Source organism: Cornus florida, unplaced genomic scaffold, assembly GCF_030987335.1.
Source record: "Cornus florida cultivar Cherokee Brave unplaced genomic scaffold, ASM3098733v1 CherokeeBrave_3.0.0_Hap2_Chr01, whole genome shotgun sequence".
In the NCBI taxonomy this organism is placed as follows: domain Eukaryota; kingdom Viridiplantae; phylum Streptophyta; class Magnoliopsida; order Cornales; family Cornaceae; genus Cornus; species Cornus florida.
Window position 1 is genome coordinate 54,788,008 of NW_026775571.1, and position 27,479 is coordinate 54,815,486.

The following is a 27,479-nucleotide window of genomic DNA, read 5'->3' on the forward strand; positions in this document are numbered from 1 at the left end:
TTTTCCTTGGTTACTCTCCACCTAAGAAAGGGTACAAGTGTTTTGACCCCACTACCAATTTTTTTTTATGTCTCCATGGATGTAACCTTTTTTGAGCATCAATCGTTCTTCACCAAAACTTCACTTCAGGGGGAGAATAATCAAATGGGAAATCAGTTTTGGGATGTTACCGTGTTTCCTATCCTTGTTCAGTCCACACTGGGCCTAAACATCCCTAATCGAGCTTCCTTCCTAGCCCACAACCTAGCCTTCCTAGCCCACAACCGAGCCCGGGTAGGTCAAACGAGGGGGAGCAGCCACCACAGTCACAACAGCTGTTGGTTGATCAACAACCAGCAACCAATGATGGGCAGACTAAAGAACTGAAGGTTTATACAAGAAAGAACAAGGATAAGGAGGCTGGGACATTTCCTTGGCACTGCCCAATCCCTGAGCTACGGTCACTTCAGATTCTAATGAGATCTTGGAGAGATCAGGTGAGTCCCCTAATGAGAGTTCTAATGATTTCATACAAGAATCTTAACCCTTCCTTCAAAGCATTTTCTGATAATGTTTGTCAAGAAAAGATTCCCAAGTCCATTCAGGAAGCAATGATGGATTCAAAGTGGAGAGAAGCTGTGATGGAAGAAATGAGGGCACTCAACAAGAACAACACTTGGGAACTAGCTGATTTGCCCTGTGGAAAGAAGGCCGTGGGGTGTAAATGGGTTTTTACTGTCAAATTCAAGGCAGATGGCTCGGTTGATCGATACAAGGCAAGACTGGTCGCAAAAGGCTTCACACAAACCTATGGGATAGACTACAAAGGAACCTTTGCACCTGTGGCAAAGATGACTAGAGTTTGGGTTTTACTGTCCATAGCTGCAAACTGAGACTGGCCGATGGACCAACTTGAAGTAAAAAACGCATTTCTCCATGGAGACCTTGAGGAAGAAGTGTATATGGAGCTGCCGCAAGGATTCAAAGGTAATTTTGGAGAAAAGAAAGTATGCAGATTAAAGAAATCTCTTTATGGGCTGAAGCAATCCCCCACATGCTTGGTTTGAAAAATTCACCAAGGCTGTCCGGAGTAAGGGATATACGCAAAGCCAAGGAGATCACACGATGTTTTACAAACACAAAGGAGGAGGGAAGGTAACTGTACTAATTGTGTATGTTGATGACATCATTGTGACTGGTAATAATGACACCGAGGTGAATGACCTGAAGAAGTCTCTTGCAAAAGAATTTGAGACTAAGGAGTTGGGAAATCTGAGGTATTTCTTGGGAATAGAAGTTGCAAGGTCAAAAAAATGAAAATTTCTTTCACAAAGGAAGTATATCATCGATTTGCTTAAGGAAACCGGTCTATTGGGATGCAAACCAGAAGATACTCCTATAGACTTCAACCACAAACTTGATATAGAGGAGGTAATTTGGTGACATAGAGGAGTAAGAAGCAAATGGTTGTGGCTAGATCGAGTGCTGAAGATGAGTTTCGTGCAATGGCTTTGGGAATTTGTGCGTTACTTTGGCTGAATTTTATTTTAAAAGAACTGAAGTTGGAAAGCAGTAATCCTATGAAACTCTACTGTGACAACAAAGCAGCCATTAGTATAGCTCACAATCCAGTACAACACGACAGAACAAAACATGTTGAAATCAACAGACACTTTATCAAGGAGAAAATTGAAGGAGGCCTAGTCTGTACTCCCTACATCCAATCTAAAGAACAGCTAGCTGATACCTTGACTAAAGGTTTGGCTAAAGGACAGTTTCAGGAGTTAATTGGCAAGCTGGGCATGACTGATATCTACACGCCAGCTTGAGGGGGAGTGTGGAAAAGCTGATCACCAGAAAATTTGGGATTCTAGGCGCAGTTGACCCGAGGATTCGAATTGAATTTATTCAGAATTATTCCCTGAATAAATTGGAATGATTCCTTCCCATTTTTGTCTCCGATTCCAGCTGTTTGTACAACTGCAAATTTTTGACTTTTTACATTTATTTCTTTCCTTATTTACTGCCTAGAGGGTAGCTGACCTTTCTTATATATATAGGCCTCGTACAATCTATAAATGATGAAGGAAATATAGAATTCCCTATTCAAAAACTTTCCTCAATTTATATATTTTTTCTTTTTCCTTTTAATTTAAGATTTGGAACTCTTGTATATCAAAACAGAAAAAAAAAAAAAAAAAAAAAAATCCATTAATTAGGAAGTGCAATGAAGGCTTTTTGATGGGGAAGAATAAAATATTGAAGGTTTCTTTTGTGCCCTAGACATTTGTTAGGTAATGAATTAAGGAAGAGCTGTTTGTGCTCCAAATTTCTCCTCAAGAAATTCCACCCTTAGTTTTCTTTAATTTAAATGACAAAATCGCTCTCATTTATTCAAATTCTATTCTGTTACATAATGGTTAGAGATGGATGATCAGAGTCTCGAACTACATCTTTTCCATCTTTTCATTGGCGAGATTATATCTATGGCCATGATATGGTTTATAGGCTATGTCTTGCATGATTGATCACAAATTTTCCATACGCAAGGGAAGAAGAACTTGTTTTTTAATTTTAATTTTATGTTAGATAAAATACTCGCACTCACCCACAAATGCCCACTACAGGGTAGAACCCCTCACCTCCCCTTTGAGTAAGGAGAGGTTATACCAGCTGTGCCTAAGGGAAGAGTTCGATTGCCCCAACTTTATATATTCCAGTTTCTCTTTTCAAAATGTAAGAGGATGGCAAAGTCATGGACTGCCACGACCAATGTGGTAAGACCCGCGACCTTTACAGGGATACCTGGGACCTTTGCGGAAATAACCGCGACAATAACAGGGAATGGGCATGGAAGGGTGAGGGGCCACTCTTCAAAGTTTTCATAACCCTTGACATGGCTGTGTCTCGAATCTCCATGTTACAAATTCACCTCTTTGGGGACCTCAAGGAGAGGGAACTCGTGGTGAATAGTGGCACGGGAAACTCTTGGTGTAGCCCAAGATTGTGTCAAGTCGCCAACACTAGATCTAGGAGCATAGCGGTAGTGATGGGGTAGGCACTGGTGGTTAAACTCTGATGAGCTAACAAATAGTTTGCTTACTTAGGTTGCAAAGTATGCAAATGGGGGTAGGTCTGCGTCTCAACTCTTCTTCCTGTAGACGACTGACACGGGAAAGACGATGATGAGGACGACCTTGTTTCTTGTGATAGTCTAACAAAGACATTTACCGTGGAAATGTCTTGAAAAGAAGATCGCTAGAAACAATGTCGGACCAAGGCATGCATCATGGGAGTAGCTACCTATCGCGCTTAGATGTTGCTTCCTGCCGTGATGTGTGATAACCAGACATACCATGTCATAGCTCAGCATGGGAATAGGAGTCTCTAGTGGTTTGGTAAGATTGAGTAAAGGGTTCATCTAAGAGGGATCTAGATAGGCGTGGAGAGAATCCCGCTCACGTTCCCCGCGAGTTAGGGGGATCCATGCTCAGGCCCTGGGAGTGAGTATAGGACACGTGGCCCAATCATTTGGTGCCACGTGGAATGCTCATGCGCTCAGCACATGCTTGTAAATAGCACAACACTCTGACATCAAAAGCAACCTAAGGCCCATGTCCTATTCCGTCTCTTTCGGCCTTTACTCTATCTCCTTCAGCCCTATATTCTTCTGTCCTTATTTTTTAAGATCAACTGTGAGAGTGAGTATGCTTTCTATCTTTCCTTTTTCGTTCTCAACCCATATCCATCCTTTACACACAAAAAAAAGTTTTAAAAATAAAACATACACACATGCTCACTTCTTCTTCATTGATCCTTGATAATGGCGCATGGAAAAATCTTGACAACCAAATTCCTTGGCACTCACCAGCAAAAAATTTTGTGAATTGATTTGCTCAATAAATTGGGGCTAAGGTGGAAGTACAAATGAAAATTGATGGTTGTCGAAGACAAAAGGGGTTTCATGGAGGCATGGTTCATGGTAAGGTTGCTGGTTGTCGAAGATGGCCGTGTTAAAACTGCATGTGATTGACTCATTTGTAAGATGGTTGACTAGAATTAAAGTTTTGGCATCGGGTTTAAAAAATTCCTGTCCCCACCTTGTTGCCCCTTCCATCACTCTCACCCTTTCTTTCTATATGCCACCACTGATGCCTCCTTTTTGTTTTTCTTTTCAACCTCCCCATCTCATATTTCTTACAGATGGACTGGTAATATAACCAAGCAATTTATTGATAAAGCTTTTGTGATGTTGTTGCCCAAATTTGGTGCCGGGTTGTATTGTGACCCGCTTACGACCCGTTGGATGAGCTTTGTGTTAGCCCTTGGGTCGTGGACCCTAATTAGTACTCTCTTGTAGTCCGATATATAAGGGTGCTTAGGGTTTGGAGTGTGATATCAAGAGACATTGAAAATTGTACGGAGAGCGAGTGAGGGGCTGAAACTTATAATCTCCGATTTTACACATGGTGAAGATGTTCGCTGGATCTACAACATGGATGTAGGCTTTTCCGAGTCACGTATAAATCTTTGTGTTCTTTGTGTGGTGTGTTTATGTTAGCAGATATAATAGTCATGATTTATGGAATGACTTACTGTATTAGCAGAGATTTGATAGCCACGGATCATGGCATAAAATATGCCATAGAATATGATGTGATTTGATTTAGATTTGACTTAATTTCTTTTCTTGTAATATAAACATGTGCTCTTTTTATCTATAAATACTAGAGCTGTGAATGAGCGATATATCTCATTCAAGCCTTTACACAATTTTCTTACTTTTCTTCTTTTTATATTTCTACTTAGTATCAGAGCCAGGTGGTCTGACTGCAATGAGGGCGTTGCGAGTTTGGCACCACCTATTCGGGAATGGTCTAAGGTGACATTGCCCATCCGGGAGGTGTCGGGTAGGCAGGGTGGTCCGACCTCAAAATGTTGCAAGTTTGGCACCACCTATTCAGAAATGGTCCGAGGAGACATAATTGTTTCTTTTTATGGTTTGAGGAGACATTGCTGATTCTTTCATCTGCATTGTTTAAACACATTTATGAAGGGGAATGGTCTGAGGAGACATTGTTGATTCTTCCAACTACATGTTTTAAACATGTGTATGAAGGGAAACAGTCTGAGGAGACATTGTTGGTCATTTACAGTTTGAGGAGACATTGTTGGTTGTTAACGGTCTGAAGAGACATTTTTGATTTGTTGATCGGCACTTCATTTGAGAGAAAATCATCGCTAGTCAGATTTGCACTCCATTTGTCTCAGTAGCTTGCAGACATTTTTACAAAGGGCGTTAGCAAGATTGAGTTTGAGAATGCATTGTCCAAGTTGGGCGTTTTAGATATTCACGGACCAACTTGAGTGGGAGTGTTAGCAGATATGATAGTCACAATTTATGGAATGACTTACCATATTAACAAAGATATGATAGCCACGAATCATAGCATAGAATATGATGTGATTTGATTTAGATTTGATTTCTTGTAATATGAGCATGTGCTCTTTTTATCTATAAATACTAGAGTTGTGAATGAGTGATGCATCTCATTTAAGCCGTTACACAATTCTCTCATTTTTCTTCTTTTTATATTTCTACTGTTTATTTTTCTATCGTGCTTCATAATTGTCGCTTGGTTCGCTGCGTTTGTCGTAACAACTTTTAATGCATAAAGGATGAGTGGTTTGCATGGTTTAACAAGCAGGAGAAATGAAGGAATAAACCCATGGTTCTAAATGAATTTCAACTTGTTTGCTTTGTATAACATACCAAAATTTGTTAAACATTCTGAATTGAATAGTGACCAAGTCATCAGAAATTTGTCAAATATTTGATTGTTTGATCCAATGAAGAAAATAAAATATGTTTGATTTGAACGAGGGGTTTCACTAGTCTAGCTATTTACTGGAAAATAAAGGATTTACAGATCACAAACTTTATCATTGACAACGAATATGATGAAACAAAGCGGGTGGAGTAATTGAAGAACCAAGAGACATTCATAGAGTTTGAATGGGTTGAGAGAGAAAGTGATGGAAAAATTGTTATCTTAATGTCTTAAAGAAAGTGTGAAGTGTCAAAGGAGGTTTTTGGAGCATTAATAACAATGCCCTATATTTATATTGATTTTATTTCAAAAAAAAAAAAAAAAAAAAAAAAAAAAAAAAAAAAAAAAATGTACCACCTGACTCCAATTTAAAAGTGCAAGTGTACATATTGTTTTTAAGTAAGACATATAGACGTTTGTGTAATTCCTTTTCTATTTTGCTTACATAATCACAATTGCAACAAATATATATATATAGTAATTAATTGGCATGAATGGGAACCAACCCCACTCCAACAAATATACATATTACCATAGGCCTTGGTGCAACAGTAAGGTTGCTCCATTGTGACCTGGAGGTCATGGGTTCAAAACGGGAAGCAACCTCTCTGCATGAGGAGGTGAGGTTGTTTACATTTGACCCTCCCCAAATCCTGCAATGGTGGGAGACTAGCACACTGGGCTAACCCTTTAATGTGGCAAACTCATCCAGAATCTTGTGGCATTTTAAAGCACGTGATGCCCTCTACTCTTGTGTAAGTAACCCTTTTTCTTCTTGTGATGGGTAATTCCTACATCACATTCTGTCACTTCTTGGCAATTTTGTCTGAGAGGATCAAGTATTTGATGCATTCATCTTTATAAGCAGATCATTCTGATTTACACCCTCAACTTTTAGGAAGAAACTGGCTATATAATGATCACAGTTGCAGCAAACGGTGAGCTCCTCCAGAATCTCAGGGCCATTTAAAGTGCCTGATGTACTCAATATTTTTTCCCCACTTCTCTTTTGTGATGAGGGGGCATCCCCCTACATCTTCTTGTGTTACTTTTATATCATGGGATCAAGTGTTTGATGCATTCATGGCCATAAGCAGATCATTTTAATTTTAGAATGAAACTGGTAATTAATAAAGAAGTCATGGTAATTTGTACATCTTCTTACCTTTTTTTTTTCACACCACGCAGTTTAATAGGGGCACCAGTGCTATGCAACATTATGTGGCAACACGTCCAATGTTTATTGACTTGGAGATCATGGATGCAGACAGCAGATTGGTTCTTGGTGACGAGGGTACCTTAACTAGTCCTAGCAATGTTGCACGTGGACTTTCTTCATTCTACAAAGAAATCACAGGTTTGAAGGCCTGACATTGTTCTCTATAAAGGTGTTGGTACTCAATGTATTTGATGTCCGTCTTATGTTTGGCCTGCAGATACCGTTCGTAAAGAAGCAGCCACAATAATGGCTGTATTCCCTTCTCCGAATGATGTTATGTCAATTTTGGTTCAGGTATTTCATCACTTACTCCCTCAATTTGTCCTTTGTCCCAACATATGTTCAATGCCGATGCACCCAAATGAAGATACTAGGATCTTATTGCGTTGTAATATTACAATTTTGACATGTTTCCTCTGGTTTTTTGCAGCGAGTTTTAGAGCAGCGAGTTACTACACTTCTTGACAAGCTGTTGCAGAAACCGTCTCTTGTTAATCCACCTCCTACGGATGAAGGCGGGCTTCTTTTAGTGAGTTGAATTAATGAGGTTGCAATTGCCCTTATAATACCTATGGCAATGATGTTATAGCCAGATTTTGACCCAAGTATGTTCCTGATGTTTCAGTATCTTAAAGCACTAGCAGTGGCATATGAGAAAACACAGGAACTTGCTAGAGACCTGCGTGCCGTAGGCTGTGGTGACTTGGATGTTGAAGGTAACACTTAAAAAACAATGCTAGCGGGAATATTATTGGGGCATTTTTTTTTCTCAGTTTCAAATCCACCCTAAGCTTCTTTGCACGAGTCGCAAGTTGCAATATATCAAACCATGACCAGAAAAACCTGATTTCTGCACCAGCATCACGAATATTGAAGCCCTTTTTAAAGACATTCTCCAGTGTCATATTTCTCTCCGTAGAACTCTTGATGTAGAACAACCTGTCTCTGATACCAATTGACACAGGACAAATAGTAACCATAAATAAAGAAGGGAGAAATGATGGAGAACGAGTTATGATTTCCATGGATGAGCCGCATGCGTGCCTTTACTTTAGAAGAAGGGGCAAAGATAGATAAAATTAGGGATTAGATATAATTAGGTTTATTTTTATTTTTTTGTAATGGTTGAATGGGTTAATTAGGTATTTTCATGTTTTACGGTTTGGTTAATGTTTTGCCCATATAAAGGCTTCTATGTAACTAAACCATTCAGCTTTGGAATGTTGAACTAGTATTGTGAGTTTGGGAACTCTTCTCGTGTCTTTCTTCTCCCTTCAGTTCTTGTTTTTCTCAATCCCTCAGTCTCTAGTCTTTCTATTTCACTATGTTTCTCGTCCTGTTCATCTGTCTTCTCACCTCCATCTTCTAGCCTCATCTCATCTTCTCATCCTCATCCCCTTCTTTCTTCCTGGTTGCTATTTGTCCTGCGTCAATTGGTATGAGAGACAGGTTGTTCTATGTCAACTCTTCTGTGATCCTTAGTCCACTAATTGGATGGTTCGATCATGAAGTTCTATTTGTGCTTTTCTTTTTCTGTCAACTTCTTTTTTCACAACATTTTCCTTCTCACAAGATAACTATAGATTTAATCATTAGCAGGCTAAAAGTATGTTTCACGGCTATATTTAATTAACGAAGTTCAAATTCTGTCTTCCATTTTGCTAATTTTAGTAGTGAAAGTTGCATTAGTGAGCCTTTGAAATATCCATTCAATAGCAGTTTGTGCACATAGATATGTATAAATATTTATGACAAGTTACTGAAGGACAGTCTTGTTTTTTCAAATAAATGCAATCTTAACTAATATTTTCTTTTTAAGTTTTCTATTGGTTGAATTACACTACTGAAATCTGTTTCGTATATTTCTTTCACTGTTGATACAGGCCTAACAGAATCGTTATTTCTTGCTCACAAAGATCAATATATCGAGCATGAGCAGGCCTCTTTGAGACAATTGTATAAAGCAAAGGTTTAATCCTCTCTCTCTCTGGTTGTCTGTGTTTTGGTGACTTTGATTTGGCTTTGTGGATTCGACAAACCACCTTTAACATGAACTGTGCCATGCAGACGGAGGAATTGCATGCTGAAAATAAGCAATCTTCAGAGTCAACTGGGTCAATTGGACGCTCAAAAGGAGCTTCATTAGCATCTTCCCAACAGCAGATATCTGTTACTGTAGTTACAGAGTTCGTTCGTTGGAGCGAAGAAGCAATTTCCAGATGCACTTTGTTATCATCTCAAGTAAAGTTTGTTTCTACGTTTGATGCTTTTACTTCTGAAAGTTCTAACTTCACACAGTTCTGTCAAAAAGTGATTTCAAAATGCCTGGTTAAGTACGTGTATAATCTTGAAGCATTGAAAAACCTTACAATGTTCCTTCAAGTTACTTTGTGGTAATTAATTATGAAAATTTGGCCTCTTTGATATTTTGCCCCTTCCAAAAGTTTGTGTTAAAAAATAGTTTCTATGCATGTATTAAAGTGCCATATCAGTCATGAAATGTCATAATTGTGAACTTATATTATGTGAATCATTTGCAAGTGTATTGCATATTTGATTTTGTATCAGATTTTTTTTTTTCTGTCATATATATATTTTTTTCCTGAATGGGGTGATTTTATAACATAAAAGAAAAAGAGAATAAAGTTCAAGATAATAAAGTAGAGGCATACCCCTACAGAGACATCAGCAACTGGTCATGGAAAGAAACCATTTCCAGTACAAAAAACAAATGAAAAGGAAACAAAGAGAACACAATAGCAAAACTAGCATAGAGGCAAAAAGCCTTCAACTATGATGGCAATTGTCTCCATAAAAGCATCAACACCAACCTGGGAAGCACTCCCAGGTCCCAACAGCTCCACCATTAACCCTGCAATTTCTTTCGTCCCAAAGATTCCATATCATAGTGACAAAGGAACACCTGATAATCTTATCTCTTTGAGAATTCCCTATAGCAACCTGAAGCACGGAACACCACCAGTTCCACACTTCAGCAGCGAAGGGACACTGACCAAATAGATGATAAGTTTTATCTTCACTAGACCAGCAATAATGGTGTTGTAAATAAGAGTTAGAAAAATAGAAGAGATGAATTCTTATATATCTCATAGGTTCTCGACAGGTCAGTCAATTCAGTGAAAGATTCTATTGTCATCCCCTCATTCAAATCTAAAACTACGGAACCAACTAGCTTCACACCGGGGGAACTTGAGTACATGGGGGTTTGTATAGGAACCCAAGACATACAATCAAAACAATCATTTAGCCAATTACCCAGAAATTAAGCTAATCAAATACCAATTCCTATAATCAAGCTAGCAGGTTTTATGCATCAGAATTGTCAACTCTCTCAATTAATCACAGGCTGTAAACAGCCTATATTCATGACACTCCTCCTCAAGCTGGATAGTGGATATCAACAACTCCCAGCTTGCTGCAAATGGAGTCGAATGCATTCATTGGAAGAGCTTTAGTGAAGATGTCAGCTAGCTGATTGTAGGAGGGCACAAAAGGAGTCACTATCTCATTTGAAGCCACCTTAGAACGAATGAAATGACAGTCTATTTCAATATGTTTTGTCCATTCATTAAAAAAACTAGATTGCTGGCAATATGAATGGCGGCTTGGTTATCACAATAGAGGGGAGTTGGATCTTGCACTGAGATTTTGAAGTCCTGTAGAAGACTTCTAAACACCAAGTTAGCTCACAAATTGTGTGAGCCATTGCACGGTATTCAGCCACAGCACTAGATCGAGCAACAACTGATTGCTTCTTACTTCTCCAAGTAACAATATTACCCTTATAAAAAGTACACTAACCTATAGTATTTGATCTTTTATATGGGAGAACCTGCCCAGTCTGCATTAGAATACCCTTCAATGCGAAGATGTCCTAAAGATTGGTAGAGAGACCACGGCCTGGAGCACCTTTGAGGTACTTTAGAATGTGTATAAATGCATCCATGCGAGGCACCCGTGGGTTAGTCATGAATTGACTCACCACACTAACAACATGTGAAATATCTGGTCGAGTGATAGGTAAATCAACTTACCTACTAGTCTTCTATACATCTTAGGATCATTAACTAGGTCACCACCATCAGACATCAATTTTTTATTAGCCTCCATAGGTGTAGCAACAAGTTTAGCTCCAAGATGACTTGTATCTCTCCAAATATCAAGAACATATTTTCGTTGAGACAAATAAATGCCTTTCTTTGATATCACAACCTCAATACCAAGAAAATAATAAAGCTTACCCAATTCTTTAGCAAGAAAGTTCAAACTAAGATGACGAATCATTGTCTGAATTTCCTTGACGAATCAGAGTCTGAATGCCCTTACTGTCACTTCTAGTAATCACAATGTCATCCATATAGATGACCAAGATCACAATACCACGCTCTTCTTCTTAAGGAACACTGAGTAATCAACCTAACTTCTAGTTTTTCCATGTGTAACCGCAACTTTGTTGAATTTGTCAAACCATGCTCGAGGAGACTATTTAAGTCCATAAATAGATTTTTGGAGATGACAAACACACTTCCCCTTGGAATCAAACCTAGGTGATTGAGCTATGTACACTGTCTTAACATCAAGTTGATGAAGGGGCCAATCAAGATTTGCAGCAAGAGAGATAATAATACGAATTGAGTTTAGCTTGGCCACATGAGAAAAAGTTTCAGTGTAATCAAGACCATAGGTTTGAGTGAAGCCATTAGCAACAAGACGAGCCTTTAACCTTTTAGCAATACCATCTGGATTTTCTCCACTATGAAAATCCAACGGCAACCAACATTGTGTGCACTTTGTAGGCGTAGGAGCAAGTGACCAAGTATTATTCAAGGATAAAGCATGCATTTCATCCTCCATTGCTTTCTGCAAAGCAGGATGGGAAAGGGCCTCCTTACATGACTTGGGAACAATGACAGAAGATAAGGATATTGCGAAAGCCTTTAATGAAGGGTACAAATGATCATAAGATACAAAATTAGAGATAGGGTGCTTAGTACAAGACCTTTTACCTTTACGAATGGCAATGGGAATGTCAGGACTAGATAGAGGAGCAAGATCTGTAGGCGCTGAGGAGAGTGAGGGAGGATTCGAGGATGCTGCTATTTGGTGTTGTAATCGGTTTATATAGGCAATGAGAAGACCAAGGACGTTTACAAACATAGAACTTAGGATACAAAGAGATGGAAAGAACAGGTAGGGGCCGAACAGACTCTTGGAGTAGAGGCTCTGGTAGTTGATGACCCTTCATAGAGTAAGAGGGTACATTTTCAAAGGTCACATCAGCATATACAAAATGTTTCCTTAATGTAGGACTATAACAGTGATATCCTTTTTGAGTATGAGAATAACCAAGGAATATACATTTGTGTGGATGAGGGTCAAGTTTATCACGTGTAATATTTCAATTATGGACAAAGAAAATACACCCAAATACCTTTGGAGGAAGAGAGAAAGGATCTTTATCAAGGAAGAACATTTGAAAAGGTCATTTCCCTTTAAGAACTCGAGATGGAATTCTATTTAAAAGTATTGAAGATTTAATGGAGGAATCAGTGGAGGAAAATCTTTCAGTAATTGATGTTATTTCCTATTATTGAAGATATAGTGTTACTGGAGGAATTAGTGGAGAAAAATCCTCTTTGTTTCCTATTTCCTCCCTCTTTCCATTCTCATAATTTCTTCTCCTATATAAAGGAGCCTCCACCATTGTATTGTGTATGAATTGAGAGAGTATTATAAAAGTGATGTAGCCCTTTGGGCTCTTTGTGCCGTGGATGTAGGCCATAGTGGTTGAACCACATAATATCTGTGTGTTCTACTTGTTTTATTTATCTCTTCGCTTTCGTTTTATGCTTTGCAACATGGTATCAGAGACTAATTTCTCTTCCTAGGTTTGGACCCCTATTTTGGGGTATTCCCTTTGCATTTGAAACGTGCTAAGGGTTTCTTGGTGCTATTTGTGACTTGTTTGGGCTGCTGGTTTATTCGGCAGTAATGTTCTTCGCCTTTGTTGTGTCTCCGGCAGTTTTTATCAACTTGTTTGGACTGTCGGTATGTTTGGTAGCATTGTCCTCGTCTTTGTCGTGTCTCTGGTAGTTTTTTGTTGACCTTTGCCGTGTCTCCGTTAGTTTTTTGTTGACTTGTTTGGGCTGTGGGTGTGTTCGGTAGCATTATTCTTTGTCTTATCTCTTCATCATTCACACTTGTTGCTACTCGTCATCTCAATGGCAAGTTGGGCATTCATGCTCCAACTTGAGGGGGAGTATTGAAGATTTAATGGAGGAATCAATGGAGGAAAATCTTCCAGTAATTGATGTTGTTTCCCATCATTGAAGATATAGTGTTACTAAAGGAATCAATGGAGAAAAATCCTTCTTGTTTCCTATTTTCTCCCTCTTTCCATTCTCATAATTTCTTCTCCTATATAAAGAAGCCTCCATCATTGTATTGTGTATGAATTGAGAGAGTATTATAAAAGTGATGTAGCCCTTTGGGCTCTTTGTGCCGTGGATGTAGGCTGTAGTGGTTGAATCACATAATATCTGTGTGTTCTACTTGTTTTATTTATCTCTTCGCTTCTGTTTTATGCTTTGCAACAAAAAGCTATACTGCTATAAGAACAACATCCCCCCAAAAGTGTTTAGGCACATTCATTTGAAGCATGGCAACAACAAGGATTGGACCATTCTTTCATTCAGCAACTCCATTTTGTTGAGGTGTATCAACATGAGGTTTGATGAGTAATACTGATGTAGCGGAAGCGATAAATTCGTTCACATGGAACGAGGGTTACTTTGAATTCACAAAGTAGGGTGTTTTGAATCCATAAAACAAGAGATAAATTTATAAAGAATTCTGAAATATTATTGATAAAAAAAGTTAAATTCATTTAGGAAAAAAAAAAAAAAAGAGTTAAATTCTGCTATTGCATTACATGCATATTTATAATAGAGAAACCCTAATGCTATAAGGAAACTAATTCCTAAAGGAAAATAAAACATAAGGTAACTTAATAATAAAATAGAAACTAAAAATATAAAGAAAATTACCTAAAATTAAAACCCTTCTAAAATTAATAAAATAAAAATAAATAAAAAACCTAATTAAAAAAATAATAAAATCTACTAAAACTGTCCTACATCAGTCCCCTCTACTTTAAAAAAAAAACTTGTCCTCGAGTTTTAAAAATAATTAATCATACACAAGTATGAATAAAATTTGATTTTTCGCTATGCAAAGTTGATGCATGCAGTGCCCATTCAACAGTCTTGTAACAAGCAAGTGATTGCTTGACTCATGATGCACTGCTCTTTGTACATATCCAACACTAACTCCGAGCTCTACCAGATCATCATGTGTAAACAATGCAAAGTCATCCAAATCTTTTGTTACACAATTGTTCAAGAGATCATCCATAACATGAACTTGAAAGGCCTCTTTCTTAAGCAAAGGTAAGAAAGATGATGGTTCATTCAGAGTATTACATGAGTACATGCCCACTTTGGTGTTGGATAATGAGATTTGCTCCTCCACATGAATGGAAGTCAAACGGATACTTTTTGGAAAACCCCAATCACTTGATTTTGAATTATTAACAGGGACCACTATGACGCCATCACTAAATTAAAAATAAATAAAAAAACCTAATTAAAAAAATAATAAAATCTACTAAAACTGTCCTACATCAAATACCCCTCAACTCAAGGAAATGCTGAAAGCTATGAACTTTATGCTCAAAAGCATTATCAGTACGAAGAATGTGCAACTTGGGATTAATTTGATTAGTGATTTCAGCTTAAAATGATTTAAAATGCATCAAACACTGGGGAATGATCTTTAAGAACATATAACCAAGTCAAATGGGAATGATCATCAATAAAAGAAGAAATAACGTGCACTAGAAAAACCAGTAGTTCTAGCTGGACCCCAAACATCGGAGTGAACCAACCCAAAAGGATGTAAACAAGGACCATCAGGTCGAAGTTTAAAAGTGGCTCGATGATGTTTACGAAGCTCACAAGTTTCACATTTAAAATAGAAAACGAAGGTAAAGAAGGGACAAAAAGACGTAGATTGGTCCAACACGTGAGGTTTGATCTCGTGTTTCAATTAGAGAGGGTGTAACTTTAATATTTTAATCCTTAAATGGGGTAGAATTGTAGAACAAAGATTTTTGGCTTTTACTTTGGTGGGTCTGTGTGTTATAATGGAGCCTTGGAGTTATCTTTATGAGGGAAAGGGTTTTGTATCTGATGAATCTATTTCAGGTACTGATGCGTTTGTGAGAGGTAAAAAAGAGTTAATGGACTGGGAATTGAAAACCCCATGTAGCTATGGAAGCAATAAATTATTCTCAGGTCAAGAGGCCATTGAGAATCAGGGATTTGTGAAATTGGGTTTCTTAAAAATGATGAGAAAATCGTTGCCCAATCACTCAATCGAGCATGTTGCCGCTGAGTTTTCTGTTCATGCCATGCTCGCCGAAGCCAAACCCATCAACGTGGTAATCAAAATAAAGCCACACAAGGTGATATGACAAAGAATTGTATTTGGTTAAGCAACAAAAAATTATGATTCCATTGTTTTTGTTTGGGCAGTATATGATTGAATGGATTGCAATTGGATGAGTGCATTTATGTGTGTATATAACTATATATATGTGTCTGTATATATAAGAGAGAGAAGGAAGAGTGGGAGGAAGAGGTGGTGGTAAGAGGTGGCGGTTGTGGGTGGGGGTGGCAGTGGCGATGGTATACTGGTAATTGCTTGAGGACTTGAGAGGAGGGAGAGAACAGGGAGAGGAAGAAGACACAAGATAGAGGGGAAATTATTGGTGGATAAAATTGTCAATTCACAAGTTTAGATTTTTCATTTGTTTATTATTAAAATAATATGGTTAAAAGAGTAATTTTATTGGTATTTTTAGTCCCAAATCACTATAGGGGAGGTCCGTGCAAGGTTTTTGAAAAGTTTAATCCGAGTGTAATTAGCCAAACCTCAGGGGAGGTCATTGTATTTAACCCATAATTATTTGTTGGTATCTGTAGCTGGCAATAAGTTCTTTTGCCACCTCCACTGGATAATTAAGAGATTTGTTGCTATACTATATTCAAGTATTTCTCTCTCTCTCCCTCCCTCCCTCCCTCTCTTTTCCAGTTGTTGTTGGTTTTGTATTCAGGCATCTAATGAATGTTATTGTCTAATGATTTTGATTCTTTTGTGCATACTTCTATAATGAATTTCCAGTTGTTAGCCAAGGAAAAAAAAAAAAAGAAGAAAAACTTCCAGTTGTTTTTGGTTTTGTATTCAGACATCTAATGACTGTTATTGTCTAATGTTTTAGATCCTTTTGTGCATAATTCTATAATGAATTTCATGGGAATTTATAGTTCTAGATATTTCACAAATATATTTATTGATTCTTAAATGTCATTGTATAGCCTGCTACCCTTGCGGCCAATGTAAAAGCTGTGTTCACTTGCCTGCTTGACCAAGTAAGTTGGCTGATCTAATTTCAATAGTCTGAGCTTTTAGCTGTACATTTGGGCATTCACACGAGCTTTCCCTTTCCCTTGTCATTCTGCAGGTTGGTCAATACATAACGGAAGGGCTTGAACGTGCCAGAGATAGCCTGACTGAAGCTGCGTCTTTGAGGGAAAGGTTTGTGCTAGGCACGAGTGTTAGCAGAAGGGTGGCTGCTGCGGCTGCTTCTGCTGTAATTACTTGATCAATCTCTCTTTTTAATTTTTGTTTCTTTCTTTTTTCTTGGTCCATGCCTTATAAATAGTCTTCTGTCTGTAACATAAAGATATGTTAAGATAAGTTCTTTTTTCTTAAATAGAGAATGGTTAAGTAATGATAGATAGGTTCGTTGTTCTTAGGCAGAAGCTGCTGCGGCTGCTGGTGAAAGCAGTTTTAGATCCTTTATGGTGGCTGTACAGCGTTGCGCAAGCAGTGTGGCTATTGTTCAGCAAGTATGATTTCGTCATCAACTAGTGAGAGAATAATGCCCTGATACTTCCCTGTAACTAAGAGTGATTTGAACATTTTTATTCTGCAGTACTTTGCAAATTCTATATCACGCCTTTTACTACCTGTTGATGGTGCACATGCTGCTTCCTGTGAAGAAATGGCAACATCTATGTCCAGTGCAGAGGGTGCTGCTTACAAAGGGCTTCAACAATGCATTGAAACTGTTATGGCTGAGGTCTGTAAAATTTAATGAATTTGCATAAATTATTTAGGTTCAGGTGCACTAAACAGGGCAATATGCTCTTCATGAAGCTACTTTGTTAGCGTGTCAGCTGTATGTCATGGTGGTTATTTCCACTACATGGTAGTTTGTTCCACTTTTGCAAGTTTGCTGCTGTCTAAAATATGTTTCCATTGGTGATGATCAAATCTGCTCTTAGACTTCAGGTCCTCTATGTATTTTGTGGTGCATTGTTTTTCCTCCTCATGCAAGATATTCAAACATATTTTCTTGTAAAACTTGTGCAGGTGGAGCGATTGCTATCAGCTGAACAGAAGGCAACAGATTATCGGTCACCTGAGGATGGCATGGCTCCTGATCACCGGCCCACAAGTGCTTGTGCGAGGTATGTCTGACTTTACAAGCTCGGAACTTGTAATTGAATTAATATGCCAATTTGTGAGTGTTTTTTCTGAACTGAGTGGATGTGAAGTCAATCCTTGATTATTATTATTATTATTAGGGTAAATTGCATTAAACCCCCCTGAACTATTCTCTCTCTCTCAAGAGACCCCCTTGAACTACTATTTAGATAGTTAACCCCCTAAACTATCCCCTAAATCGGTAAATGGCTGTTAGAAATCTAACGTTAAAGGCACGTGACACACGTGACCGGGCCAAAATTTAAAAAGACAAAAATGACCCTTACGACCATTAAATGGATTATATATATATATATATATATATATATATATATATATATATAAATATGTGTTATATGTATTCTGTTCATTCGCATCATTCAGCTCATTTTCTCTCTGTATCTATCTATCTATCTCTCTCTCTCTCTCTATCTCATCTCTATCTGTGTGTGTACGTGTGTGTGTTACCATTGTACTACAACACAAACCCCCAATTCCAAACTTGGATGAGAAACAAACCAAATCACCAATTTCCAGCATTCAGCTCTCTCTCTCTCTCTCTGTCTCTCTATTTATCTCTGTCTTTATCCCTATCTCCTAAATTGAAGGATAATTGAAAGAGGAAAAGTTACCACAAAAAAAAAAAAAAAACCCTAGAATTTTGCAGCATTAATCTTGATCAGAAGAAGATATTCTGAAAATCCAGAGATATTCATAAGGAATTTCACAGCATTTACCTCAAAACCCTAGAGTTTCACAGCATTCGTCTCAAAACCCTTGAGTTTCACGGCCAAAAAAAAAAACCCTAGAATTTCTCTATTCATCTCTATCTCTATCAATTAGCCCTAAATTGATGGATAACTGAAAGAGGGGGAAAAAAAAAAAACACAGAAAAAGATATTCTGTTATCTCTATCTCATGGATAACTGAAAGTGGAAAAGTTGAAAAAAAAGAGTACCCTAGGATACGTACAGAGAGAGATGTTGGAAGATATTGTTTTCTAGCACTGCGAAGAGTTTGTGTTGGTGATTGCATATGCAACAAGATAGAGTGATCAAAGACCCGAGAAGGGTCGCTGGGGATATGCTATTGTAGGGGTGGACTGCCAGAAACATCAGAATCTGTTGATCATTCTGAAACGGAGATGAAGAAGTTGAGAGGTAAAGTTAAAATGAGTGTTAGAGTTTGTTACTGCGATTATATACTTGTATAAATGGATACAGATATGTATATGAATAGGTAGGGAGAGAGAGAGTGAAGTTGGAGGAGGAAGAAGAATATGGCGTGAAGTTAGGGTTTGGTGCGAGAATGACTTGTTTGGTAACTGATTTGGCAAAAATGAGAAACAGATGAATTTTTTGACACGGATAGGATGAGACAAATTTTCACTGGACATGGGATTACAATGGCCATGTCGACGAATAAAGTTGGATACCACATGAAACGGTGTCGTTCAATTAATGGACAAAACGGTAATTTCATTTCTCCATTAACCGTTGTTTGACGCCGTGGTGTTAAGTGTGTATTTTCCTTAGTTCAAGGAGTCAGTTTGTAGTTCAAGGGGGTTAGTTGCAAATGGGTGATAGTTCAGGGGGTTTTTACGCAATTTACCCTTATTATCTTGTTTTTCTTGTTTTGCTTATTCAATTTTCATGGCAGATCTGCCCCTTGTTTGCGATGTTGTTTCCATTTTTAGTTAACCTTTCTCTTCTCTTGGCCAGAGTTGTAGCATACCTTTCTCGTGTGCTTGAGGCTGCATTCACTGCACTTGAAGGTCTTAACAAACAAGCTTTCCTGTCTGAATTGGTAAAGTGTTCTTATTTTTTTCTCTGCTTTCTTTTGTTACCCACATTCTTTCTATGACTGTCGATCTTCGACTTTTTCTGCCTTGCCTGCATAGCATGTGTGCAATTGTTTCCTGTATGCAAAAGTCCATGAAATTCTATAATGTTAGAATGTCTTTGATCTTTCATGAACCTTACCAAACTGGTACCACTGTTAGACTAACAATAGCCCCTAAAGCTTAAGGAGCAAACCCAACACCGTACAAAAAGCTCTCATGTGCAACCCCAAACAGTCCAAATTAAACCAGAACAAAGTGAATACTTTCAAATGAAATTGGGGAACAAATGAAGATCTGCAGACTTGATCCAAGACCTCCCAGAAACTCCTGGCTCTGATACCATGTATACTTACCAATTGTCCCAAAAGCTTAAGCTGTTAGAAATGGCCCAACAATGTATAACAAGCTCTAACAACCTTACACTGTTAATTGATAGAACTCTTCTTTTTTTTTTTTTTTTTTTTTTTTCCCCTTCTTGTTGTTGACTTTTTCTGGTTATGATTGCGTCTCTTCCAATGGGTTCCTGCATGCCATTGTTGTTTCTCTCTACCACAGATGTGTTGCTTATGCTGATCCACAAGCATACTGGAATTAATAGTTTCTTTAGTTTGTTTTTTAATTTTTTTTCCTAGAAGGTTTGTGTAGTTTTATTAACAAATTATTGATAAAAACAGGCCTAGCCTCCCTCCTCTCCCCTCCCCCAACACCCCCCCACCCCACCCCCACCCCCCCCCCCCCCCCCCCCCCCCCCCCCCCAAAAAAAAAATTGATGACATGAAGCCATTGAACTATCATCATAATATAGAATACCTATTCACTTAAACAGTGACAAATTTTATTGAACTAATAGACGTCCTTTTTCCAACATCTTCCAAGTCTTTAAAATTGCAATGTCTTGTGATTACATTTGGCAATCCATCTTCTGTAATATTTTTCAGCAATCTTTGTTGTGGTGTTTATGGTCTTTTCAATTTACATTTTGAATTTATGACACTGTGAATTTGTTGATATAGGGAAACCGCTTACACAAAGGGCTTCTTAATCATTGGCAGAAGTTCACTTTTAACACCAGGTAGGACCTTGCTCTTATGTCTTACAGCCTGTGTGACAAACATAAATGATTTCCTTATTCAGGAAGTGTGTCTGTAAATGCTGGGAGAAGTTTATGCTGGATCCTTGAGAAATTTGGAGACCTTATTCATTAAGTAAAAGAAAGAGACAAAAATTTGAAACCACTTTTTGCTAAACAATATATATATATATATATATCTAATAAATTGAGTAGTTGTATGTGGCAAGTGACTTTGTCATCAAAAGTGAATCTTGCATCTTTTCATGTAACTTATTATGGTGATTACTTGAAGGAGCTTTGACTTTTCTTTTATTTTCCCATGTGGTCTATTCTTCCGTTAATTTGGACAATATCAAACATTAATCAATTTATGTTCATCTTGGAGGCCCAAGTAGTTGGGAAAAAGTCTTCGACTGTTGCTGTAGGTTCATCTCGGAGACAATTGTTCTTATCAGTCTAAGAAGGCAAGACTTATTCACAGCATCTTGTTATCAATTTTTGTTGCTCTCTTCCTCTCTTATGTTGATTCACTTTTCAACCTGGTGTTTTCTACACACCACACAAAGAAAACAAAGATTTATATGTGGTTTGGCAAAGCCTACGTTCACGGTGGAGATCTGGCGAAAGTCTTCACTATGTATAAAATCGGAGATCACAAGTTTTAGCCCCACTCTCTTCTCTATATGATTTTCAGTGTCTCTCAATCTATTCACCCCAAATCCTAAACGCCCTTAGATATCGGGCTACAAGAGAGTACTAATTAGGGTCCACTACCCACAAGCAAAAAATGGGTCAAAAATTTTCCTTGGGGGCAAGCCCCCGAACCCCTAGGGCTTTGGTGGGCTTGGGCCCACACAAAGCTCATCCAATAGGTCGTCGGCTCAAAAGCGGGTCACAATGCAACCCAATATCAAATTCGGACCACAACATCACAACAATCACTCTCAATATGCTTTGTACGCTCATGAAAGACAGAATTGTGTGCAATTTGAATGTCACTCTTGTTATTGCAATACATGGGAGTAGGAACAGAAATTCCATATCACCAAGACTCATCTGAGCCAAACAATCTCCGCTGTAGTAGCAACCATGGCATGATACTCAACTTAAGTAGAGGAGTGAGCAACAACTGTCTGCTTCTTGCTTTTTCAGGAGATGAGACAATCACCTAGAAAAACACATAAGCTAGTATGATTGGTTAAGTCCTTGGCCCTGTCAGCATAAGAAAAAGCTCGAAGTTCCAAAGCAGAAGTGGAGGAAAACAATAAACACTAATGTAAAGTACCCCGGAGATATTGCAAAATACGAAGAACTATAGCCCAGTGAACAGTAGTCGGAGAAGAAACAAACTGACTCACAATATGAACTGCATAGGTAACGTCAGGCCGTGTAACTGTGAGATACACTAAACTGCTACCTATAACATGATACAAAGTAGAATCAGCTAATGGAACACCATCTGAGGAAGAGTAATGAACATTGAGCTTTAGGGGAGTCTCGACTGTCCGAGAATCCATGAGACAAGCTTTATGCATAACTTCTGCTGCATACTTAGAATGGGAAAGAAGATAGCCTTGGGAAAAGAGGCCACTTCAATGCCAAGAAAATAGTGGAGGGGACCCAGATCCTTCATCTCAAACTGTTGTTGCAACTGCAACTACAAAAGAGCAATGCTAGCTTTGTCATCACCAGTTTGAATCATGTCATCAACATATAAGAGGAGAATGATGCGACCAACAGAAGTAGAACGAAAAAAGAGAGCTGAATCGTGATCACTAGGATGAAAATTAAAGCCATGTATCATTGTAGAAAACTTTTGAAACCAAGCTCTAGGAGCTTGCATGAGACCATACAAAGCCTTCTTGAGTTTACTCACTTCTCCAAGATTATGTGTAATACTTGGAGGTGGGACCATATAAACTTCCTCAGCCAAATCCCACATAAGAGGGCATTTTTGACATCTAGTAGTGAAACGCGCGAACATTTGTCATTTTAGCAATAGGAGTAAAAGTCGTCACATAATCAATACCATACTCCTGTGTGAATCCCCTTGCAACCCAACGAGCTTTATACCACTCTATGGAACCATCAGACTTAGTCCTAATTTTATAAACCCATCGACAACCAACCATACGTGTATCAGGGGGTAAGGGTACCAAATCCCATGTGCCAATCTTATGCAAAGAAGAGAGCTCTTCATCCATGGACTGTTGCCAATGATAATCAAGAATAGCCTCCTTACAGGAGTTATATTCAGAAAGCGAAAAAAATAGATGCCAAAAAGGAACATAAATTAGTAGAATAACAAGAAATAGAGAAACCAAAACCTGTTAAGATTCCTTGTGTTTTCTAGATCCCTCACCTTCGGCTTTGCTACCAGTTTGTTGGGACAATAGAACCGCACAAACACAAAGATCCAATGAAAGCCAACAAAGCAATCACACAGAAACAAAAATATCTAATGAAAGCCAACAAAGCAATCACACACAAACATAGATACAACGTGGCTCGTTTAACTTTATCCTCAGTGGGTGAGAGAGAGAAGACAACATACGAACATGAAGTGGAGGAAGGTGAAAAGCGGCCTACATTCATGGATGAGAATTCTGTAGAGATATTCAAATAGTAGATTACAAACACAGTGCACGTCTTTTCATCATCTACCACTCTACTAGGCTTTCTTCTTGCTACAAGTGCCACCAGTGTCTTTCTTACTATGCTAACCAATAAACTAGCTCTACCCATCAATTCCCTTATGAGAGTACACCTCTCTCAATCTCACAAGTCTCAACCTAAAACCTAGGTGCCTATTTATAGAGTCACAGTTCAATTGCTTGTTGGACAAGGATTATAATCCTTTGGAACCCAAGACTTGTCTAACAAGAAATTCCCTAACAAAATACAACTCTAAAATAGAAAATTAGACTAGGAATTTGAGACACAATTCCTAACATTCTCCACCTTGGCTCAAATTTCGTCAAGCCATTTGTCGCTTCCCACGCATTGATGACGACAATATATTGTAGCTTCAATCTTGCACACAAAACTGAATCACTCTTTAAGGACTTTCACCCAAAAATCGTTCCTACGTCCCAGTCTAATTTAGGGACTTTCACCAAAGGAGTCAGTTCCTCCTCTAGTCTGATTTAGGGACTTTCATCCACGGAGCTAGTTACTCATTTTCCTTCGGATTGCATGCCAAGATGTAACGATCAACTTGCAAAACTTTGATTGTCGACACTGTACATTGCTCGATCAGTCAAATCTCTAAACCCTCACCTTAACTATTCAAGCTCTATGCCATATAACCCATCACGATTTTCGGACCATTGTGATCAAACAAACTGATTGATTGACTCCACCTGCAACCTGTTGTAGCACCTATTGAGTGAGACTCTCTGTGTTTTTTGTATCTCCCTTACCTTCGGCTCTGATACCAATTTGTTGGGACAACGGAACTACACAAACACAAAGATCCAATGAAAGCCAACAAAAAAATCACACAAACACATGATATAACGTGGTTCGGCCAAAACCGGCCTACATCCACGGATGAGAAGAGATTCCACTACGTTTCCATAGAGATATTACAACATTACAACACCAACATCGTGTACATGCCTTTTCACATGTACCACTCCATGAGCCTTTCTCCTCACTACAAGTGCTACCAATGTTTTTCCTACTCTACTAAGACATAAATTATCTCTATCCATCAAATCCCTTGTGAGACTATATCTCTCTTAATCTCACAAGGCTCAACCCAAAACCTAGGTACCTATTTATATAGTCACAAACCCAATTCCTTGTTGGACAAGGATTACAATCCCTTGCAACCCAAGACTTGTCTAACAAAAAATTTCCGAACAAAGTACAACTTTAAAATAGAAACCTAATTAAACTATGAATTTGAGACACAATTTCCAGCAATAGATGTTTCCTTTGGCCTTTGTGTGCTGTGGATGTAGGCCGTAGTGGCCGAACCACGTTATATTCTCGTGTTCCTTGCTTAATTCTTCTCTTCACTTTTAATTTATTTGACACCATCCAAGAAACTCTAGAATCAGTCCCAATTTCTCAAAAAAAGTTTAAAAAAGGAGAAAAGCCTATCAAACAGCTTCAAAGAACAAAACAAATCACAACATAATTTACAGATGCTAACTTTTAGTACTGTACTAATGACATCAATACATTCTCAGCCTGACCTGGTGTATTTCAAACTTCTTCAAAGGTTTCGGGGTTCCGATTGATTACTCTGATACCAAGTTGAAAGTAGGGTTGAATGAGTTTGAGTACGAGAGAGATTGAGAGAAAAGAAAGTGGAAGAAGGATTTTAGAAAATGAGATAAGACACTCATCTCTATGCCGACGTGTTTATATTACTAAATGTGATTGACAATTATAGAAATACCTGGCTCTAGAATATTCTAAATTATTCTACCAGTTCAAAATATTTATTTGGAGGCATTGTTGGAAGGAAACAAGTATATTACATAAATCCTGGCTCTGATATTGATTCTAGTTCCAGTTAGTCTGAGTTTTCCCTTTGGAAGAGCTACAGATTGCTCTTGAATTTACTTGCGATATGAACTTTTGAATCAGATAGATTTTGACATGGTGAAGTTGAATGGAGCTACTAGATTTGTTCATGTCTGAGTTTACCATCAAAATTTTGATTAGCACCTTCAGTGGCTTCTTGAAATTGGTAAAAATATAAAAAATATTTGTTGACAGATAACCTCTTGTTTTGCTTTGCATAAAGGTGTTCTTCAAGAAATCTGATGGTTGAATATTATAAAGTCTGGTGTTATATTGCTCTACAACACATTGGGTTTCTGCCAACCTATTGTTTCTTATAAATAAATTCTCTCAGAAAATTATCATCAAATGCGTTGCAACTAGAGTTCATTGCGTGTCTGCATGTGCATGCTCACACATGTTTGCTTCTTTCATTTACTGGTGTAAGCAGCTCAAATGCTACCAGACTAATCAGTGAAAGAGACTGCAATTTGGCTGTATTTGTAAAATGTAAAAGATCCTAAAAATGGTTTCAGACAATTGTCACTATTGTCTTAAGGGCATGTGACAAATAATATGGCCCGCAATAAATGAGGAAAATGGCTCCACCTTTCTTTCACAGAGTTACTATTGATAAAGTATGGTAGGTAAAGACACATTTTATGACATTATGGGAAAATTTTCTATCTTTGCCAGCATCATTTGATGATGCTGACATGGACCTTTTTGCAACATTAACTTTCTATATAAGTCTGTAAATTTAAATTTTCACCAATCAACTATTATTTACTATTGTTGTTGTTCTCATCCCTTTGCTTCACTCAACAATTTGTCGATCTTGTTTCTAGTGGAGGACTGCGGCTGAAGCGTGATATAACTGAGTATGGAGAATTTGTGCGCCATTTTAATGCTCCTTCTGTGGATGAGAAATTTGAATCATTGGGCATGTAAGTTGTAGGGGTTTGCTAGGATCTCAGGCATTATATTTAGTAATTTATATCTTAATTTACTGATTTAATTTTGCCTACAGCTTGGCCAATGTCTTTATTGTTGCTCCTGAGAGCCTCTCCAGCCTATTTGAGGGTACCCCAAGTATTCGGAAAGATGCACAAAGGTAATTTTGATGTTGCCATGTTCTATATCTTAAAACCCAATTGGCACCACTACTTATAGAAAAAATTAGTTCAATGGCACAGCTTTCCTCTAACTAAAATACATTTTGAAATGCCTTATGCTATTATTTCGATTGACTGCTAGAAGTTGTTAACAATACAACTTACTTTTCCAGAAAAGATCCTTGGTGTTGGAATGTTTAACAACTATTCTCATCTTTAGCTTTCTGCTTCAGGAAGGAAGCATGTATTGTAGTTAATAACATTTAAAATTCAACCAACTTCTACCAGTAACTTTTTTTGGGGAAAGACGAAAAAGACAATGCCATCATATCTTTAACGTTTATACCTTATCTGCTCTTTTCTTGTTATCTTTTGGCGGCTGTATCGTTTATCCTGTGTCCTTTTTTGAGATTCTAAACTTTTGAATTGACTGCAAATTCAGGTTTATCCAGGCTAGAGAGGACTACAAGAGTGCAAAACTTGCAGCCAAACTTAGCTCCTTGTGGCCTAGCTCTAGTTAATTCTGTTGTGGAATGATAAGTGAATCCTCCATACTTTCTGAGTGGTTTATTAGTCATTATGTTGGTGAGGGAGCTGGTACCTTAAATTTGGTGACTTTTCAATTCTAAACCAAGTTAGGAACAGATTAGTGGCTAACATGATTGTCAGCCAGCTCATTTTTGGGAAAAAATAGGCAAATTAGCAATTGTTTTTTTTAATGCTTTTTTATTTATTTATTTTTTTAAAAGGTACTTTATATTTTTTTTTCTTTTGAGGGATAAGATAAAAAAAGAATCTTTCATTTATATGTTAAATTTGAATTCAGTCCCGTCATTCTGGTACGACGTGGTGACATGAGTCTATAACTTTAAAATGCAGAATTAAGTGGGAGATAATAAATTATTAGTCTTCTCCCCCAAAACTAACCTCACATTCGTCTCAACATTTTCTGGAATTCTTGTACGAGTCAAACATTTACACTCCCAAAAGTGACATTACACTTGCACCGTAGGGACTTGGTTGACTACAAATGAAATTCCTACCTTTTATATACACATCCAATTTCTTACAAAGTCTCCAATTTCCTACAAACTCTTTAATGAAATTTTCTAGAATCGATCGTACTTTGACACTTTACAATTCACTATACAAATGTGAAAGACTCTAACTACACCTTCCATTTACAATTCCCTACACAAATGTGAAAGACTCTAGAACCGTACCCTCCATATGTGTTGTGCGAGTGGCCTGCAGAGTGCTCCTCAATGTT

The 27,479-nt window shown here is 37.9% G+C and overlaps 1 protein-coding gene across 2 annotated transcripts in view; it reads left to right on the forward strand.

Moving 5' to 3' along the window:
* The window catches only part of LOC132297411 (exocyst complex component SEC10b-like), a 39,076-nt gene extending 12,052 nt beyond the window's left edge, over nt 1–27,024 (forward strand). Inside the window, exons 10-25 of one of the 2 annotated variants that reach the window (XM_059794915.1) lie at nt 6,999–7,167; nt 7,247–7,323; nt 7,460–7,558; nt 7,655–7,745; nt 8,913–8,998; nt 9,097–9,270; nt 16,488–16,541; nt 16,634–16,762; nt 16,929–17,021; nt 17,108–17,254; nt 17,548–17,645; nt 19,383–19,467; nt 20,518–20,576; nt 25,943–26,041; nt 26,125–26,208; nt 26,652–27,024. In XM_059794915.1, the coding sequence (XP_059650898.1) occupies nt 6,999–7,167; nt 7,247–7,323; nt 7,460–7,558; nt 7,655–7,745; nt 8,913–8,998; nt 9,097–9,270; nt 16,488–16,541; nt 16,634–16,762; nt 16,929–17,021; nt 17,108–17,254; nt 17,548–17,645; nt 19,383–19,467; nt 20,518–20,576; nt 25,943–26,041; nt 26,125–26,208; nt 26,652–26,730 (1,623 nt within the window). In that variant the 3' untranslated portion in view covers nt 26,731–27,024. Of the gene's footprint in view, nt 1–6,998; nt 7,168–7,246; nt 7,324–7,459; nt 7,559–7,654; nt 7,746–8,912; nt 8,999–9,096; nt 9,271–16,487; nt 16,542–16,633; nt 16,763–16,928; nt 17,022–17,107; nt 17,255–17,547; nt 17,646–19,382; nt 19,468–20,517; nt 20,577–25,942; nt 26,042–26,124; nt 26,209–26,651 lie in introns of those variants that run through there. The other variant, XR_009479228.1, reaches the window with a different exon arrangement.
* Nucleotides 27,025–27,479: the final 455 nt, after the last annotated feature.